Source organism: Bufo bufo, chromosome 1 (assembly GCF_905171765.1).
Source record: "Bufo bufo chromosome 1, aBufBuf1.1, whole genome shotgun sequence".
In the NCBI taxonomy this organism is placed as follows: Eukaryota; Metazoa; Chordata; class Amphibia; order Anura; family Bufonidae; genus Bufo; species Bufo bufo.
Window position 1 is genome coordinate 317,012,551 of NC_053389.1, and position 17,076 is coordinate 317,029,626.

General features: G+C 35.1%; 1 protein-coding gene and 1 pseudogene across 5 annotated transcripts in view; both read right to left on the reverse strand.

Moving 5' to 3' along the window:
* Nucleotides 1-17,076, reverse strand: part of LOC121008795 (protocadherin gamma-A5-like) — a 321,828-nt gene that overhangs the window by 239,665 nt on the left and 65,087 nt on the right. The window contains exon 1 of one of the 5 annotated variants that reach the window (XM_040441491.1): nucleotides 11,520-14,020. The exons of the other annotated variants lie outside the window; for them this stretch is intronic. Within the exon in view, the coding sequence (XP_040297425.1) occupies nucleotides 11,520-13,961 (2,442 nt within the window). The 5' untranslated portion in view covers nucleotides 13,962-14,020. Of the gene's footprint in view, nucleotides 1-11,519; nucleotides 14,021-17,076 lie in introns of those variants that run through there. 5 annotated transcript variants of the gene reach the window in all.
* On the reverse strand, nucleotides 5,911-8,278 carry LOC120986765 (annotated as a pseudogene).

The following is a 17,076-nucleotide window of genomic DNA, read 5'->3' on the forward strand; positions in this document are numbered from 1 at the left end:
ATATGGGGCTGTCTTATCAGTGACAGCTATCTCTGTATACACACTTACATGTTGAATTCTATCAATCACTGATAATGGCTGAATGGGCTGTCTTGAGCTTAGAAAGTGCAGAGAAATAAAATGTATGTAATTGCAACTTTTATTGAATATTTTCTTATAAAAGTACAGTATATACAGTATGTTAGTATGTCCTCTTACTCTATGAAATGCTGATTTCACTGCATGTTGTGGTGATAGGTTTTACTTAAAAACAAGGGCTGGATGTTTATTTAATAGCAAATGGCATTGTTACACTTTATCTAACAATTAATGCTGTATAATTGATAAAGAAAAGTTGAACATGATGGTCCTATGTATATTTCAAACTAAAAGCTTAGTTATTTGCATTGATATATCAAATATATTAGAAACATTTATATAAATATGCAGTATTGTACCTAACTGTATCCTTTAATTGAACATACGAGAGTTAGAAACCTTACTAGCACCATCCAGAACTATTTGTTGTAATTAAGGAATGATGATGGGATACTAGCGCTAATAAAGTCTCTTTGATGATGAATTTTATTTAGCCAAAAAAGGAACATAATTTACTATAGTATTACTAAAGGAGAATAAATACTTTCGAAAAATATCACCTACAAGGAAATCCCTTGTTCTTGACTGTTTAAAGTTAAGCTAGGACATAACTGATACAATTGCCATTGCCATGGTCTCTGGGCTTGCGCTGTGGATTTTCACTTTCAATACTGTTGAAGGTCATATTTTTGAAGACTCTACAATTTTATCATTGAAATAGCCAAGATGCCTTGTTAATCTACTAATTGCATAAGTTCCTTAAAAGTAAATTCCAGGTAAAACAAAGAAAGACTCCATTAAGCATTACATACTTGGCTTGTCCTTATTTCAATGAGTTTCACCTATGAAGGTTTGTATGTCCTGTTGTCTTGTGTCCCAAGCACTTTATATTACATTTTTTCTTCTTTCTATTTGCCTCCCTTGTCACTCAGGTTACCATAACCCATAACAGTGGATCATGAGTAAGTTCCTGTTAATGAACCTACAGGTACTATACAATACTTCCTCCAGGCATTAGATTATTTTATATAACAGAGCTACTAAAGTATTCCTACAGTAGCCCTTGGGATTGCAATGTGTGTGTGTGAAAAGATTCTGTTCATAGTTACATTATAGCTTGCATAGGTTTTTAGAGAATTAGGGAAAAGGCTGATGATGAAGCTGACCCTCCCACACAGGGCAGTCATCAGGACAGTACTGGCAGTTATGCAGGGCACATAGCAGCCGGGGTGCCCAGGCCCAGCCACTTGAGTACTGTAACTTTGTTAGCCTAATAATTATTCACTTCAGTGAAGGCCCTCTCCCAGCAAACATACATTTGCAAATAAATTATTTTATAGGTTATGGCTAAAAAATGTTGATGGTACAAAGAAATATGGAAAGTAAAAGTTATATTTTTCTGCCATATCCATTAGTTCCATTTTCCAGCAATAACCTTTACCTCGAAAATATTTTACAAGTCTTTGTTGGGAACTCTCAGTATTTCAGACAGGAATTTTTTCCCTACATTATAGAACCACATAGATATAAAGATATGTAGTATTACTATTTTCTTCATAGGTACCATATAACATTATTAGCCTGACACACACACAAAACTATGACTATGAATATGAGAATGACCATAGTGGCTGTTTAGTTTATACATTTTACCTGTATAGGACCCTGCCCTGAAATTCTTGGTGGCAGCCCTGCTCCTGCATGATAAGAAAAGCATTACAGCTTCTTACATGAACATAAATGCCAAACATACTCTTATCACTAAGGCAAAATAGAAAGTAACTGGTTTAAATACCTATGTATTTGAATCGGAAACTTTGAGCATCAGTTATGTTCCATTTGTGTTAGTTCTGCCAGCTTTCAGTTATCTTTTAATGAAGAAAAAGTTCTATCTATTGTACTTTCTCTCCATTCAACATTAACAAACCTGACAGAATTGATATATACTGACGGAAACTTAGCATAGCTGATGCTCAAAATACAACTAGTCAGTTTTTTTTTCTTCTTTTCCTCTGACATTGAAACACAATGCTGATAAAAATTGAGGGAAAAAATACAAAATGTGCTAATATACACTCACCTAAAGAATTATTAGGAACACCATACTAATATGGTGTTGGACCCCCTTTTGCCTTCAGAACTGCCTTAATTCTACGTGGCATTGATTCCACAAGGAGCTGATAGCATTCTTTAGAAATGTTGGCCCATATTGATAGGATAGCATCTTGCGGTTGATGGAGATTTGAGGGATGCACATCCAGGGCACGAAGCTCCCGTTCCACCACATCCCAAAGATGCTCTATTGGGTTGAGATCTGGTGACTGTGGGGGCCATTTTAGTACAGTGAACTCATTGTCATGTTCAAGAAACCAATTTGAAATGATTCGAGCATTGTGACATGGTGCATTATCCTGTTGGAAGTAGCCATCAGAGGATGGGTACATGGTGGTCATGAAGGGATGGACATGGTCAGAAACAATGCTCAGGTAGCCCATGGCATTTAAACGATGCCCAATTGGCACTAAGGGGACTAAAGTGTGCCCAGAAAACATCCCCCACACCATTACACCACCACCACCATCCTGCACAGTGGTAACAAGGCATGATGGATACATGTTCTCATTCTGTTTACGCCAAATTTGGACTCTACCATTTGAATGTCTCAACAGAAATCGAGACTCATCAGACTAGGCAACATTTTTCCAGTCTTCAACAGTACAATTTTGGTGAGCTCGTGCAAATTGTAGCCTCTTTTTCCTATTTGTAGTGGAGATGAGTGGTACCCGGTGGGGTCTTCTGCTGTTGTAGCCCATCCACCTCAAGGTTGTGCGTGTTGTTGTTTACACAAATGCTTTGCTGCATACCTCGGTTGTAACGAGTGGTTATTTCAGCTTGAATCAGGCCCATTCTCCTCTGACCTCTAGCATCCACAAGGCATTTTCGCCCACAGGACTGCCGCATACTGGATGTTTTTCCCTTTTCACACCATTCTTTGTAAACCCTAGAAATGGTTGTGCATGAAAATCTCAGTAATTGAGCAGGTTGTGAAATACTCAGACCGGCCCGTCTGGCAACAACAACTATGCCACGCTCAAAATTGCTTAAATCACCTTTCTTTCCCATTCTGACATTCAGTTTGGAGTTCAGGAGATTGTCTTGACCAGGACAACACCCCTAAATGCATTGAAGCAACTGCCATGTGATTGGTTGACTAGATAATTGCATTAATGAGAAATAAAACAGGTGTTCTTAATAATTCTTTAGGTGAGTGTATATAGTGGGGATAGTGATCAAAAGAAATGATGAGGACATAGTGGTCATTGTCCAGAAACAATAGGTTCTCAAGCGTTCTGTTCTCTTTCTCTTTAGTTTTGAGTGCTACTTTTCGTCTGTCGGTGGGACATTTGAAGTGCCCCGCCACTGGATTGCATAATAGCGGGACGAGATAAGGCAACTTTGGTGGTACATCTTGCCTCGCAACATCCATTACTGTCTGGAGAGATGACCTCTGTCTAATGATTTATTGTTTATGTATATTTATTTTTCATAATTATTTCACTTTAGATCCAATATTTTACTAGGTATCCCTACCACTGTTGCCTACCTTGTCAGCGAATGATTATGGCTTTGTTTTGTGATCACATGGATCACATCCTCTGTCACTATGTTTCCTGTTACATCATGACATGTTGATCGGGCGCACGGTGTACCAGATAGGGGATGGCCTGGTGCTGTCTGTATCCTGCACCTGCGTAACAGCTTGTATGGGACGCCAACACTAATATGTTCCCACTGGAACCACCAATGGTGAGCTGAGACAATAGATTTGGTATGATTATATGCACACAGCTGCGACTGTGTTAATCTCTTTTTAATAATTATGGTTTTAACTCACGATGCACAGGTCATCTATGAATTACTTTTTATATTTGATTATTTATGCTGCATTAACTAGGAATCATGAATAGGATCACTTATTATATGTAAGACACTGTATGCAATCTGAAAAGTCATGTTATATATGAATTATGTAAGTTTTTTTTCACAAATGATTTGTTACTAAATAATCATGCTACCAATTATTGGCTAATCGTGTATAAGGGTGTTTATAGACAAGTGTCACTACTACATTGCTTGACAAAGGCTTCATTGTGCTGGGCTGAAACCTTGCCTTGGGAATAAAGGGGTGTTCACCCTTTTCACTATACCTAGCGCACTGCCTCAAATTTTGTTTCACAAAATACCTACCTTCCCTGAGAAATTGCACCCGCCATGTTTTTGGATGACCACATACATAAACATCCTGGGACAAGCTATATACTTGTGTTATCATATGGACCTATAACTTTCAGTGATCCTTAAGATGTCAACAACCTTATCAAATCATCAGCAACATTGAAAGGTAGTAAAATTATATATTACTTTATCCCTCTATATTGGAAGTCTTTGATACTTTCTATTTCTTATTTCCATGTATATTAGTCTTTGAGCTATATTTCACCCTTCTGTTTCATATGTCCAAGAGCAGAGATAAAACTCAGGCTAACATATATGTATTCTCAAGTTATTCAGTAAAAAACACCTCATAGAAGAAACCATTCTAGCACTTTTTCCTGTTATGTGCATGGCTGTCACAATCGTGTTGTAAAAATGAAAGCAATGCAACCAGAGAAGACAATATAAAACTCTTCAAAATTGCATTACAAATTGGCGATCAAATTGGATTGAGGAATATAACTATAGTGGTTAGGGCATGATAATTTTTGCATTATATCTCTCTTTCTGTATTTATACTATGGTTGACAGTGCAAGCCTCTATGATTACGAATAAGAACATATGATTTTCATTGAGAATCATTTCTGTTTTTTTATACAGGGGTGCTTCTGACCAATGTGTAGCCTGAGGCAAAAGTGGAATACCACATCCCTCAAATTAGAGAGAATACAGTTATTTGGGGAGATTGATCAAAACTGGTGCAAAGGAAAGCAAACTTTATTGCCCATAGCAACCAATCAGATTGAGACTTCCATTTTCCAAAAGAAAATATTGTATATTGAGAAATTAAAGGTAGACTATGAATGGTTGCTATGGTGACTGAGCCCATTTTCCTTTGCACTAGTTTTGAAAAAAAAAACCTCCCTCATAGACTGTAGAAGGCTCCCACCTGAAACAAAGTTCTCACTTTGGCTTATGGATGTTGAACCCCGTTTATATGTTTCATGTTCATTTAACAACATTTTTTTTGTCTGATTGAAAGCAAAAAACATTTAAAGTTTTATAGAGGTATGATTTACAACTCCAGATAAAGGACATTCTCATATCACAATCCTAGTATAAGCCGCACAAGTATTAGTGATACAACCATATAAATAAAAAATTACTGATCTGTCCACTTTAATTGAATATATTATCACAAGCTGCTAGCAAAACCATAAAAAGGCTACAATCCACATCTCAACCACTGAGTAACCACATATAGGCAAAAATAACATATATATCTCCTGACAGAGTATCATAACATAATTTTTTTTTTTTTTCAAAGGTGGGCATCTTATGTCACTTGTCTTGCAATAGGGTGAATCGATAGGAAAGGTAAGGAAAAAGAGACATATCTGTGTATTAGAATTGCTTAATATAAACTAATAAACAGTGTATGCTCTATTAACATGAATAATGCAAATTCTAGTTTTTCAATAGATAGTTCTTAAAAAAAAAGAACAGTATTGTGTCATTTGTGCTAAAATTATGTCTATTTTAAGTTTATACATTCTTGCATTCAAATATAAACACACCTCGAAATAACTGCTTGGTGGCAACCTTTCTTTGCTACTTTAATTTCCAAGTCCAGAAGCATCAGTATCAATAAGATTATCTATAGGGACATCTTGGTTTGGTTTAATGTAAGTAAAGTCATTTTTACTTGAATCCAAAGCCACACAAACATTGTAAGAATAAGGGAGAGTTAAAGTCCCATTTGGAATCATTCTAGGATCACCAGAAGGATATAAACTGGTGCTTAAAGCATCAAAGACTGTAAATGGCTTGGTCTTCTTACACTTTGATATAATGGTCAACAGTACGGTTATAATAAAAAGAAGCAAAATTACCGCAAGGGTGATCACCAAGTATAACTATAAATTAGATTGGGGCTCTTCATCAGTGATTTTATTCCCAAATTTGGGAAGTATCTGCTGAAAGCTGTTGGCAATGACAAGATTGAAAGTAACTGTAGATGGAAGCTGTGGATCTCCGTTGTCCTTCACCATCACCACAACTTTATGGCTTAATATATCCTTGTCTTGAAAGACTTGTGATGACCTGATCTCACCTGTGTTTTTATCAATGATAAAATGAGTTGTGTCAACAGTATAAAATGATAGGAGAGCCATGAATTATGCCCAGAGTCCGAATCCACTGCCACCACTTTAGTTATTAAAGAACCTGGTTCTGAGTCAAAAGGCACCATCTCGAACACAGATGACCAATCACTATCTGGAGATGGGTACAAGATCTTTGGTACATTATCATTGTGATCCACTATGCGGATAATTAATGTAGCATTACTGCTCAAAGATGGCGATCCACTGTCATTTGCTGACACTTGTATTTGGAACTCCTTGTGCTGTTCATAATCAAATAATCTCTGAGCATAGAGAACTCCAGTTTCTATATTAATAGAAAAATATTAAGAAACAGGAAATTCTTCTGAATTAGTGCTAAATATTGAATAAATAATTGTTGCATTATCACCAGCATCTGGATCTGTGGCGTGTATACTATAGACTGAGGCACCTGGTGAATTATTCTCTGATACATAAGCCATATAATTAGATTTTGTAAATATTGGTGGATTATCTTTAACATCTAATACCTCCAGTGTGATCACTTTTCTAGTAGACAACAGAGGAGATCCTTTGTCACTAGCCAAAATGGTAATATTATAAGTAGGTATCTTCTCCCTGTCCATGAACTTTGTGATAACAATTTTATAACTACCAGAAGATAACATTAAATTAAAAGTTAAGTCCACCATTATCATACAATCAACTTCTCCATTTGCTCCTGAATCTTGGTCTTGTAATCTTATAAGAGCAACTATAGTGCCAGGTGGCAAGCCCTCAAGTATAGGACTAAATAATAAAGTGATAGATATCTCAGGAGCATTGTCATTTTCATCTATAACATCTTTCAATACTTTACAATGGCCAACAAGTCCTCCTCCATCTTTGGCTTGGATAAATAGTTCATAATTCTTTATCTGCCCAAAATCTAATTCACGACTTGTTTTAATTTCGCCAGTTATAGGGTGGATGCTGAATGTTCCTGTTTAATGGACATTTCCAGATGTTTTACTAAAAGAATATGTGACCTGTCCATGGACCCCATCATCTCCATCGGTTGCCTTTACAAGAATTATTGCAGTATTTACTAGAGTGGTTTCACTAACATTGACTTTATATACTTCATGTGTAAACATTGGAAAGTTGTCATGTGCATCAGTTATAATAATCTTTATCAACTGTAGTTGCAGATTTCACAGGATTTCCTGCATCCATAGCTGTTAATAATAATTTATGAATGTTTTTTAACTCTCTATCTAAAGTTTTCTCTAGCACAAGCTCTGGGGATTTACTCCTATCACTGCTGACCCTCTCTCTCAGTATAAAATATTGGTTGTCATTGAGCTTATATGCCTGTATGGAATTTAATTCAATATCTGGATCCTCTGCACTTTGTAAAACAAATCTTGTTCCTGGTGATGTTGATTCTATCATTTCTAAAGTGAGAGTCTCATAAAATTTTTGGGGGAGGATTGTCATTAATGTCCCGAATTTCTATCTTTGCTTCAAAGATATTTAAAGGATTTTCAACCACAACTTCAAAGAATAAGAAACAGAAGGCTGTGGTCCTACACATATCTCTGTCTATCCTTTCTTGTAGATGCAGATTTATGTTATTCAGGTTAACATAGAAATATTTCTCTGAAACATCTGATACAACCCTCAGTTTTCTAGATAAGAGCTGTTTAATATCTAATCCAAGGTCATCTGCAATATTTCCTAAAACAGAGTCTTTCCTCATTTCTTCAACAATGGAATAATGAATATGACCAGAGACTGAATGACACAGCCAAGAAAATAAGAAGGAAATGGTTACTTGACATCTGAGTCCTTTGGATATCCATATAGGAAGTGTCATTTTGCTCTTTATATCTTCTATGGCAGCAGTTTGTCTATACATTAGTTGTTAGCTTCCTGTGTAGATGGTAAGCCTTTTTTTTTGCAAGAAATAAAATCAAATATCCACAATTTCTTTAGAGAGATTCTTTTGCAGATCTGCAATCTGCGCAAGCATTGAAAGTACCAATGGATCTCCAGTTAGTTTTACTTATGCTTATTGGTTAAACAGTGGCGCTCAGAGTTGTAATTGAGGAACTACAACACTGATATATATATATTTTCTGTATACTTTGATGTTATTTTCTTTTACTATATGTTATGACATTGAATTTCTAAAATGCACGTTTACAGGTTTCAAAAACTATCTTTATCTTTATTATTTTTTTATAATCTGCTACCAAAGCTCTAGGTCTTTGTGTTGTTAAAATTTCTGATGGCAATATTCATTTTATAACAGATTTGTTTGCAAGCTAGTAACATTACTCAAAATTTTTTAACATTTAAATTAATAACCTAGGCTAAAATCAATACCCAAAGCTTTTATACTTTATGTTTTATTAGCAAAAGTTTAACAAGTTGCATTATATATTAATCTAAATACTGAATGTTATTTTTCCTATTCCAACAAATGTATAAAATGTTTTCTTGTTATTGTTTAGTGTACATATTTTATGCCACATTACTATAATGTTTGTAAAATCCCATGAACTAAAATCTCAATTCCATGTCTTATTATTAATTATCCAAATATGTTATCAATCTGTAGACAATGTTTTATTTTTATTTATTCTACTAAAATATATGTACTGTATTAAAAGGAATTGAATAAATTGAAAACTGGTTACCTTTCCTCTTGTCAATGATGTATATTGCTATATAGGAATATATGTCCTAATGATGTATATTCCTATATAGGAGGACAGGTCTTTAAGTAATACTTTAAACAGATAGGAAAAACTCCATGTATCCCAGCATCTTTTAATCATATTTAGCACCTCAAATATGTGACCAGAAAATATGTTTAATGATAGACACCTGTAATTTGTAATCTCAGAAGATCCTATATAAACAGATTATACAATTTTAGATGCTATACCACCAAAAAATACACTGTATCTCAGATTCTTATCTATCCAGAAGATATTGTTAAAACACTTATCCTATTTCTATTTAAAAAACTTTATCTTTGTACAAATTTTATTCAGGCATCATCTGTTATGTTAAAAGAGTTTTCCAAAATTATAGAATATTGCTATAGAACTTCAGTCCCCTCACAGTTTTTCCCTATACAGTGATGATCCTGCCCAACGTCTCTGTAGGAAATTGCAGCATGACCCTTTTTTAATTGAATGATATAGTCCAGTGGTGCACTGCTTGGCGTGGCATAGCACTAAACCAGCATTATAGCCCTGTTATTCTCATCATTCTTTCAGAGGGGAAAAAGATCAGACACTTACCAATCATAATGTGATTGCATATCCTAGTGATGTGCCATACTTAACAGTGGAAATACTTCTGCATAATTATATAGTAGTTGAAAGGCCTACTGCTCAGTGTGCTGACATTACAGAAGATATATTTACTTTACTGTAAAAAGCAGCAATAACGCAAACAGGTGAAATACATTACTAAGGTTTACAGGACAAAATGCTAATGATGATGAAGCTGTTCTTCAAACATACAGGACTGGTGTTCAGGGGTTAGTACTAGTGTTGAGCGGAGCATCTGAAGTGGAATTCGATTGAAGTTTAGGAAAAATTTGATTGGCAGCAAATCCAAATTTCCTCATTCTTTGTGGTAACAAATAATTTTTTCACTAAAATGGCAGCTACACATGTTACAAAGTGAAAGTAAGAAGACTGGGAACGTGAGATCACCCATACTGCAGCAGAGACAGACAATCTCCCTGTAGACCGGGATATAGCTGATTTTACACACTTCAACAAATTAATTCAGAAGTAAACGAAATTCTGTGGAGCGTCCAAATCGAATTTTTTTAAAATATGTTAATCTCTAGATAGTACCCTACATACAATCACTAGCTGTCAGTCAGTCACATAGTCTGGATTTTGGAACCCCCTAAAAAACACTTTTTGGAGAGAAAAAAACATATGTTCCACTAACCAATAAGTTTAAAGGACCCTATCATCATAAAAATGCAGTGCAATCTCTAGGCTGCAGGTTATAGAGCATGAGAAGCTAAGCAGATTGATATACAGCTTCATGAAAAAGGAGGCCTGCCTCCTAGACTTTAAAGCCCCAAAATGAGCAGGAATTTAAATATATAATATACAAGTTTTACTACATCTTTTTCTACAAAACTATAGCTCAATCTGCTCAGCTTCTCCTGCTCTATAACATTATACCTTTGACTACTCACGCCATGGTAAACATGACAGCTTCCCTTTAACGAAGCTACTTTATACCTTGAAAGCAAAAGTATTATAAGATACCATATTGAACTTCCAAGGCAGTTTCCCACAGAAAATACTTAACACATATTCACAAGAAAGGTAATAGATGTTTTGTAAGTGGGCCAATCACTAGGAAGAAAGCCCTAAGTCCAGCATTCTCCTCTATCATGCAGTTAGGGCTAAAACATATAACGGATATATTAATCGTCCGAATCAGAGCTCCACCAAGCTCTCTATTCGCAATATGCCATTACACAATTATAGACAATTTTTATCTTGAGTTTTAATAATACTTAATAGTCCTATTGGTTATACAAAGTTTCAAGTTGATTAAAAATAAATCTTGTAGCTGTGTCTCCATGATACAATGGAGCAAATGGAGCAAAAATTGGAGCAAAAAATGTCAGCCTATTACTGTGATGGCTAACCTCCGGCACTCCAGCTATGGTGAAACTATGACTCCCAGAATGCTCCGTTCATTTCTATGGAGTTCTGAGAACAGCCAGGCAAGTGTGCATCTTTGGAGTTTTACCACAGCTGGAGTGCTGGAGGTTAGCCATCACAGGCCTATTATTTCTGCTATAGTGGTCACTGTGAAAATGGCAATCACAGTGGATAGTCACTTAAAAATATATTTAAAAAATGTAAACATAAAGATCTAGAAGACTATGAATACGTAGTAATAATATGTTATTTTGCTTTATGGCATCATGCATGCTAAAAGCTAAGGACTATTATTTGTTTTAATTTAGATACAAATCCTTTAAAACATTTACTGTAATCTGTATTTGCACTCATAGACCTTTAATGGGGACAGTCTATAGGTAGAATATTACTTTAACTCACCTGCATAAAACTATTAGAGTGCAGAGTGTCTTTTGAAGTTTCATTTCCAAGTCCAGAGTCATCAGCATCAATAAGATTATCAACAGGGACTTTCTGATTTGGTTTCATGTAAGTAAAGTCATTTTCAGTAGAGTCCAAAGACACACAGACATTGTATGAGTAGGGAAGTGTTAATGTTCCATTTCCATATTGAGAAAGGATTCTGGGATCAACTTGTGGATATAAATTTGAACTTAGAGGACCAAACATTGGAAGTGGTTTGGACTTTTTATACTTTGATATAGTAACCAACAAAATAGTTATAATAAATAGAAATGAAATTATAGCAAGGCTGATTACTAAGTAAAACTGCAAATTTGAATGGTGATCTTCATCAGTGAGTTTGTTCTGAAATTTAGGGGCCACTTGTTGGAAATTATTTGCAATAATAAGATTTATGGTGACTGAAGATGAAAGACATGGGTCTCCATTGTCCTTCACAATCACCACAACCTTATGATTTAATATATCCTTCTCTTGAAAGATGCGTGATGTTCTGATTTCACCTGTATGTTGGCTAATTGTAAAGTATGGTATTTCTGATCCTGGCAAAAAATTATAAGATAGCAAAGCATTATGGCCGGCATCTACATCCACTGCAACCACCTTGGTTATCAAAGAGCCTGGCTCAGAAGCAAAAGGAACCATCTCAAACATATTTGATCCATCATTTTCTGGTGATGGGTACAAGATTTTTGGAGTGTTATCATTCTGATCCAATATACGGATATTTAATGTTATATTGCTGCTCAATGATGGAGACCCATTGTCTCTTGCTGACACTTGTATTAGAAACTCATTCTGCTGCTCATAGTCAAATGATCTCTGAGCATAGAGAACACCAGTCTCTATATTTATGGAAAGATAAGCCGTCACTGGAAGATCTGTATCAACATTGGAAATTGAATAAATAATTTTAGCGTTGTCCCCTATATCTAGATCTATGGCTTGAATACTGTATATTGAGGCTCCTGGTAAGTTGTTCTCTTGAACATAAGCAAAATAAGTTAATTTTGTAAACACTGGTGGGTTGTCATTAACATCTGATATCTCCAATGTGATTGCTGTTCTACTGGAAAGTGGAGGAGATCCTCTGTCAGTAGCTACAATTGTGATATTGTAGGTTGACACTTTTTCTCTGTCCATAGGGCCAACAGTGATGACTCTATAATAACTGGTAGATGATGTTATTAAATTAAAAGCATCTCCATCAATAATTTTACAATCCAATTCTCCATTTTTCCCAGAATCCTGATCATTGACTTTAATAAGAGCAATTATAGTTCCAGGTGAAGAATCCTCAGGAATAGGAGTAGAGAATGAGGTGATGAATATCTCAGGAGCATTGTCATTCTCATCTATTACTTCTATCAATACTTTACAACGAGTCACAAGGCCTCCTCCATCCTTTACTTGAACAGATAATTCATAATTTTGCGTAAATTCAAAATCCAACTTATTATGTATTTTAATTTCTCCAGTTACAGGGTGGATGCTGAATGTTCCAGTATGATGGACATTTGCTGATGTTTTACTAAAAGAATAGGTGACCAGTCCATTGAGACCTTCATCCTTGTCGGTGGAACTCACTGTGATTATTGTAGTATTTATTGGTGTATTCTCATTTACAATGACTTTGTATATTGGCTGTGTGAATATTGGGAAATTATCATTAACATCAGTAACTATGATCCGTATTGAAGAAGTTCCAGATCTCATAGGTTTTCCTCCATCCATAGCTGTTAATATAAGCTCATGAAGAATCTGTGTTTCTCTGTCTAATGGCTTCTCTTGGACAAGCTCTAGAAATGTGCTACCATCTGAATTACTTTCTTCACTCAATGTAAAATATTGGTTGTCACTGAGCTTATATGACTGTATAGAATTAGAACCAGTATCTGGATCTTCTGCAGTTTGTAAGGCAAATCTGGTTCCTGATGATGTTAATTCAATTGTCTCTATAGTAAATATATCAGAGTAAAATGCTGGAGAATTATCATTTATATCCTGGATTTCTATTTTGACACTAAAAACATTTAATGGGTTTTCAATCACTGCATCAAAAGTTAGAAGACACAACGCTGCTCTCCCACACAATGTCTCTCTGTCTATTCTATCCTTTACATATAGATTTCCATTATCTAGGTTTACATAAAAATATCTCTCTGAGGTTTTGGATACAATCCTTAGTTTTCTAGATAAGAGATGTCTAATGTCTAATCCAAGGTCATTTGCAATATTTGCTATAACAGAGTCTTTCCTCATTTCTTCTACAATGGAATAATGAATCTGACCAGAGGCTGAATGACACAGCCAAGAAAATAACATATAAATTGTTACTTGCCATCTGAGTCCTTTGGACATCAATGTTGAAGGTGTCATTTTTCTCTTTATATCTTCCATGGCAGCAGTTTGCTAAAGCTTAGTTGTTTTCCACCTGTGTAGATGGTAAGTCTTAAATAAAATAAAATATCCACAATGTCTGTAGAGAGATTCAAAAAAATGGCTGTACCTTCTTTTGCAGATTTGCTATGTCTGCAAGCAATGAAAATACCAATGGATCTCCAGTTAGTTTTAGTTCTGCTTATTGGTTAAACAGCGGCGCTCAGAGGTGTAATTGAGGAACTGCAACACTGATATATATTTCTGTATATTTTGATATTATTTTGTTTTACTATATTTTATAACATTTAATTTTTTTTAATATATGCTGAGAAGTTTCGAAAATGATCTTGCATTTTATGTAGTCTACTGCCAAAGTTCTAGATCTTTCTATTGTAAAAATATCCAGACAATTTCTTCTGATTAGAAATATTTATTTTATAGCAGCATTTAACAGCATTACTGAAAAAATTGTAAATTTAAAATTATAACTTAGGCTAAATCAATGTCTAAAGCATATTTGCACTTCATGCTTTATTACCAAATGTATAACAAGTTACATGAGGTATTATTCTAAATTTTAACTTTGCTGTTATTTTATAACTGTTCCAAGAAACGTATTAAATATTTTATGTTGTTCTTGTTTAGTGCACACATTGAACAGTATGTCACATTACTATAATGTTTGTAAAATCGCATAGAGTGCCGCCTCCTCTTCAAACGATTGGCGGGGATCCCAGGTGTCGGACCCATGCTGATCAGAGATTGATGACCTAGCATATCCTGACAATACATCATCAATATTAACAGCTGGTCAACCCCTTTAAGTAATATTTTTCACATATATGAAAAATCCCATATGCCCCCACACATTTCAGTCATATTTAGCACCTCACATATGTGACCAGGTAATATTTTTGATAGACATATGCAATTTGTAATCTAAGAAATTCTAAAGTAAACAAATTTAAAGAAAAGCTCTATCTTTGTGCAAGTTTAACACAGGTATTCTTTGTTATGTTAAAAGTTTTTTTTTCCCCATCTTACTATAAAATCTTGCATTAGCACTTCATCTTCGTCACTGTTTTTCCTGCTCTGGGCCTATGCAGGAAATTCCAGAATAGCCATTTCAAACGGAATGGCACAGTGTAGAGGTTCCCTGCATGGATGGCAGGTGTGGTATAGCATTACACCAGTACTATAGTCCTTCATTCTCATCATTCTTTTGAGGGGCAGAGGTCACAAACTCAGTGATTATAGCGTGATTACATATACTAGTGATGTGTCATTCTTAGCAATGGAAATACTATTGTATAATGTTATATTAGTCATAAAGCCTGTTGCTTAGAGGGTTGACATTACACAGGGTATTATCTTTGATACGCTGCAAATATCAGCAGTAATGCAAAAAAGGTGAAATACATTACTAGGAATTACAGGGAAAAAATGCTACTGATAACAAAATAGTCCCTTATTAAACGTACAGAACTTTTGTTCAGAGGTTAATATGCAATCACTAGCTGTCTGTCCTTCACAAAAGCTTAACTGTGGAACCACCTAAAACACACTTTTTGGAGAGATAAAGACATATGTTCACCTAACCAATAACTTAAAGAAAACCTGTCACCATGAAAAGACAGTCTGCAGGCAGCAGGTTATAGAGCATGAGGAGCTGAGCAGATTGATATACAGTTTAATGGAACTGTCTCCTTTACTTCAAAGCGCTGAATGAGCAGAAATTTAAATGTATAAATTATATGTTTTATTGAATCTTTGCCCATGCAATTATATATCAATCTGCTTAGCTCTTTCTGCTCTATAAACATGATAACTTTGACTCACATACCATGTTCAATATTATAGCTTCCCTTTAACGGAGCTGAAAAACGCAGTCTGATGTTCGACTTTTTAACTGCATCTTTTGCCTTTTTTTTTCAAATCTTTTGGTTTTATGCCACCTTTGCCACTTTCCCAAAAGAGGGCATGGCAATGGCGGGAAGGAGGCATGGGCAGCCAACCTAACAAATATATCTTCATTTTTGCCAGTTTTCAGGCGTATCTGAAGCCAGAAATCTATGGGAGCTTTGAGCTTTTAAAGATTTCTGCTTATTGGATGGACTGCCAGATGGTTCAACTAAGTTATGATAAGGTATAAATTAGATACATCCTTTGGCAGCACAGAGGATACAAAAAAGCATCCGCCTTGATAAATCTCCTCCTAGATTTGGGAACATATCTATGCAATACATTTTAAACAGTAGCTTTGTCTTCATTTTACATTTTCTAAACATTGTGTAGCATGTACATTACAGTAGGAGCTATGACTGGTGATCTAGAAGTCTGTTAATTAGACAAATTAAAAAAAACACAATAAAAAATAACATACTGTTACATATAAAGTTGTGGCTATTTATTTTTTAAAACTTCCCTGGGGCTGCCATGTTGGAGTTACAAGCATTACTTACTTCCTGTTTTATCTGTATAGACAGCGTGTGTATATATAAGGCCTGCTTTATCAGTTGTATCTGGCCAGCTATTTTATAGTGGAAACAACCAACATATGAGAACTACACATCAGTACAGAGATCCAGCATCTATCCACTGACAGTGCCATAAAGAAAAACCAAGCATACCATTTTTTTCTGTCTAGTGCTATTTGGTATCAAGAATTACACCTGCAATATATGAGATCAGTTCTTGTTTCAGTTCTCCTCCAGTGTTTTTTTTATTCATGCCAGAAGGTAACTGAATCTGATCACCAGACATACTGTATGTGAAAGGGGACTAAACAGAGTGTTTGATTTATAGCAGCTACCATGAATTGGAGTCCATTGACAGAGCTGTTTTATAGACTATTATAGCCTCCTGAAAATGTCATTGTCCGCTAACACAGAAAATGAAGAAAAAAGAGAACTGTATATATAGCCTTATCTTTGTGTGTTTAGTGATCTCTTTTAGTCTCCAGCAGTTCATTAGTTATTACAATGGTTAGTAAATAGTGTTGATCGCAAATATTCTAATCGCTAATTTTTATTACAAATATTGGCATTTCGAGAATTTGCGAATATCTAGAATATAGTGCTATATCATTGGAATCGCGAATATTCTAGATTTTTTTTATCAGTACCCATGATCC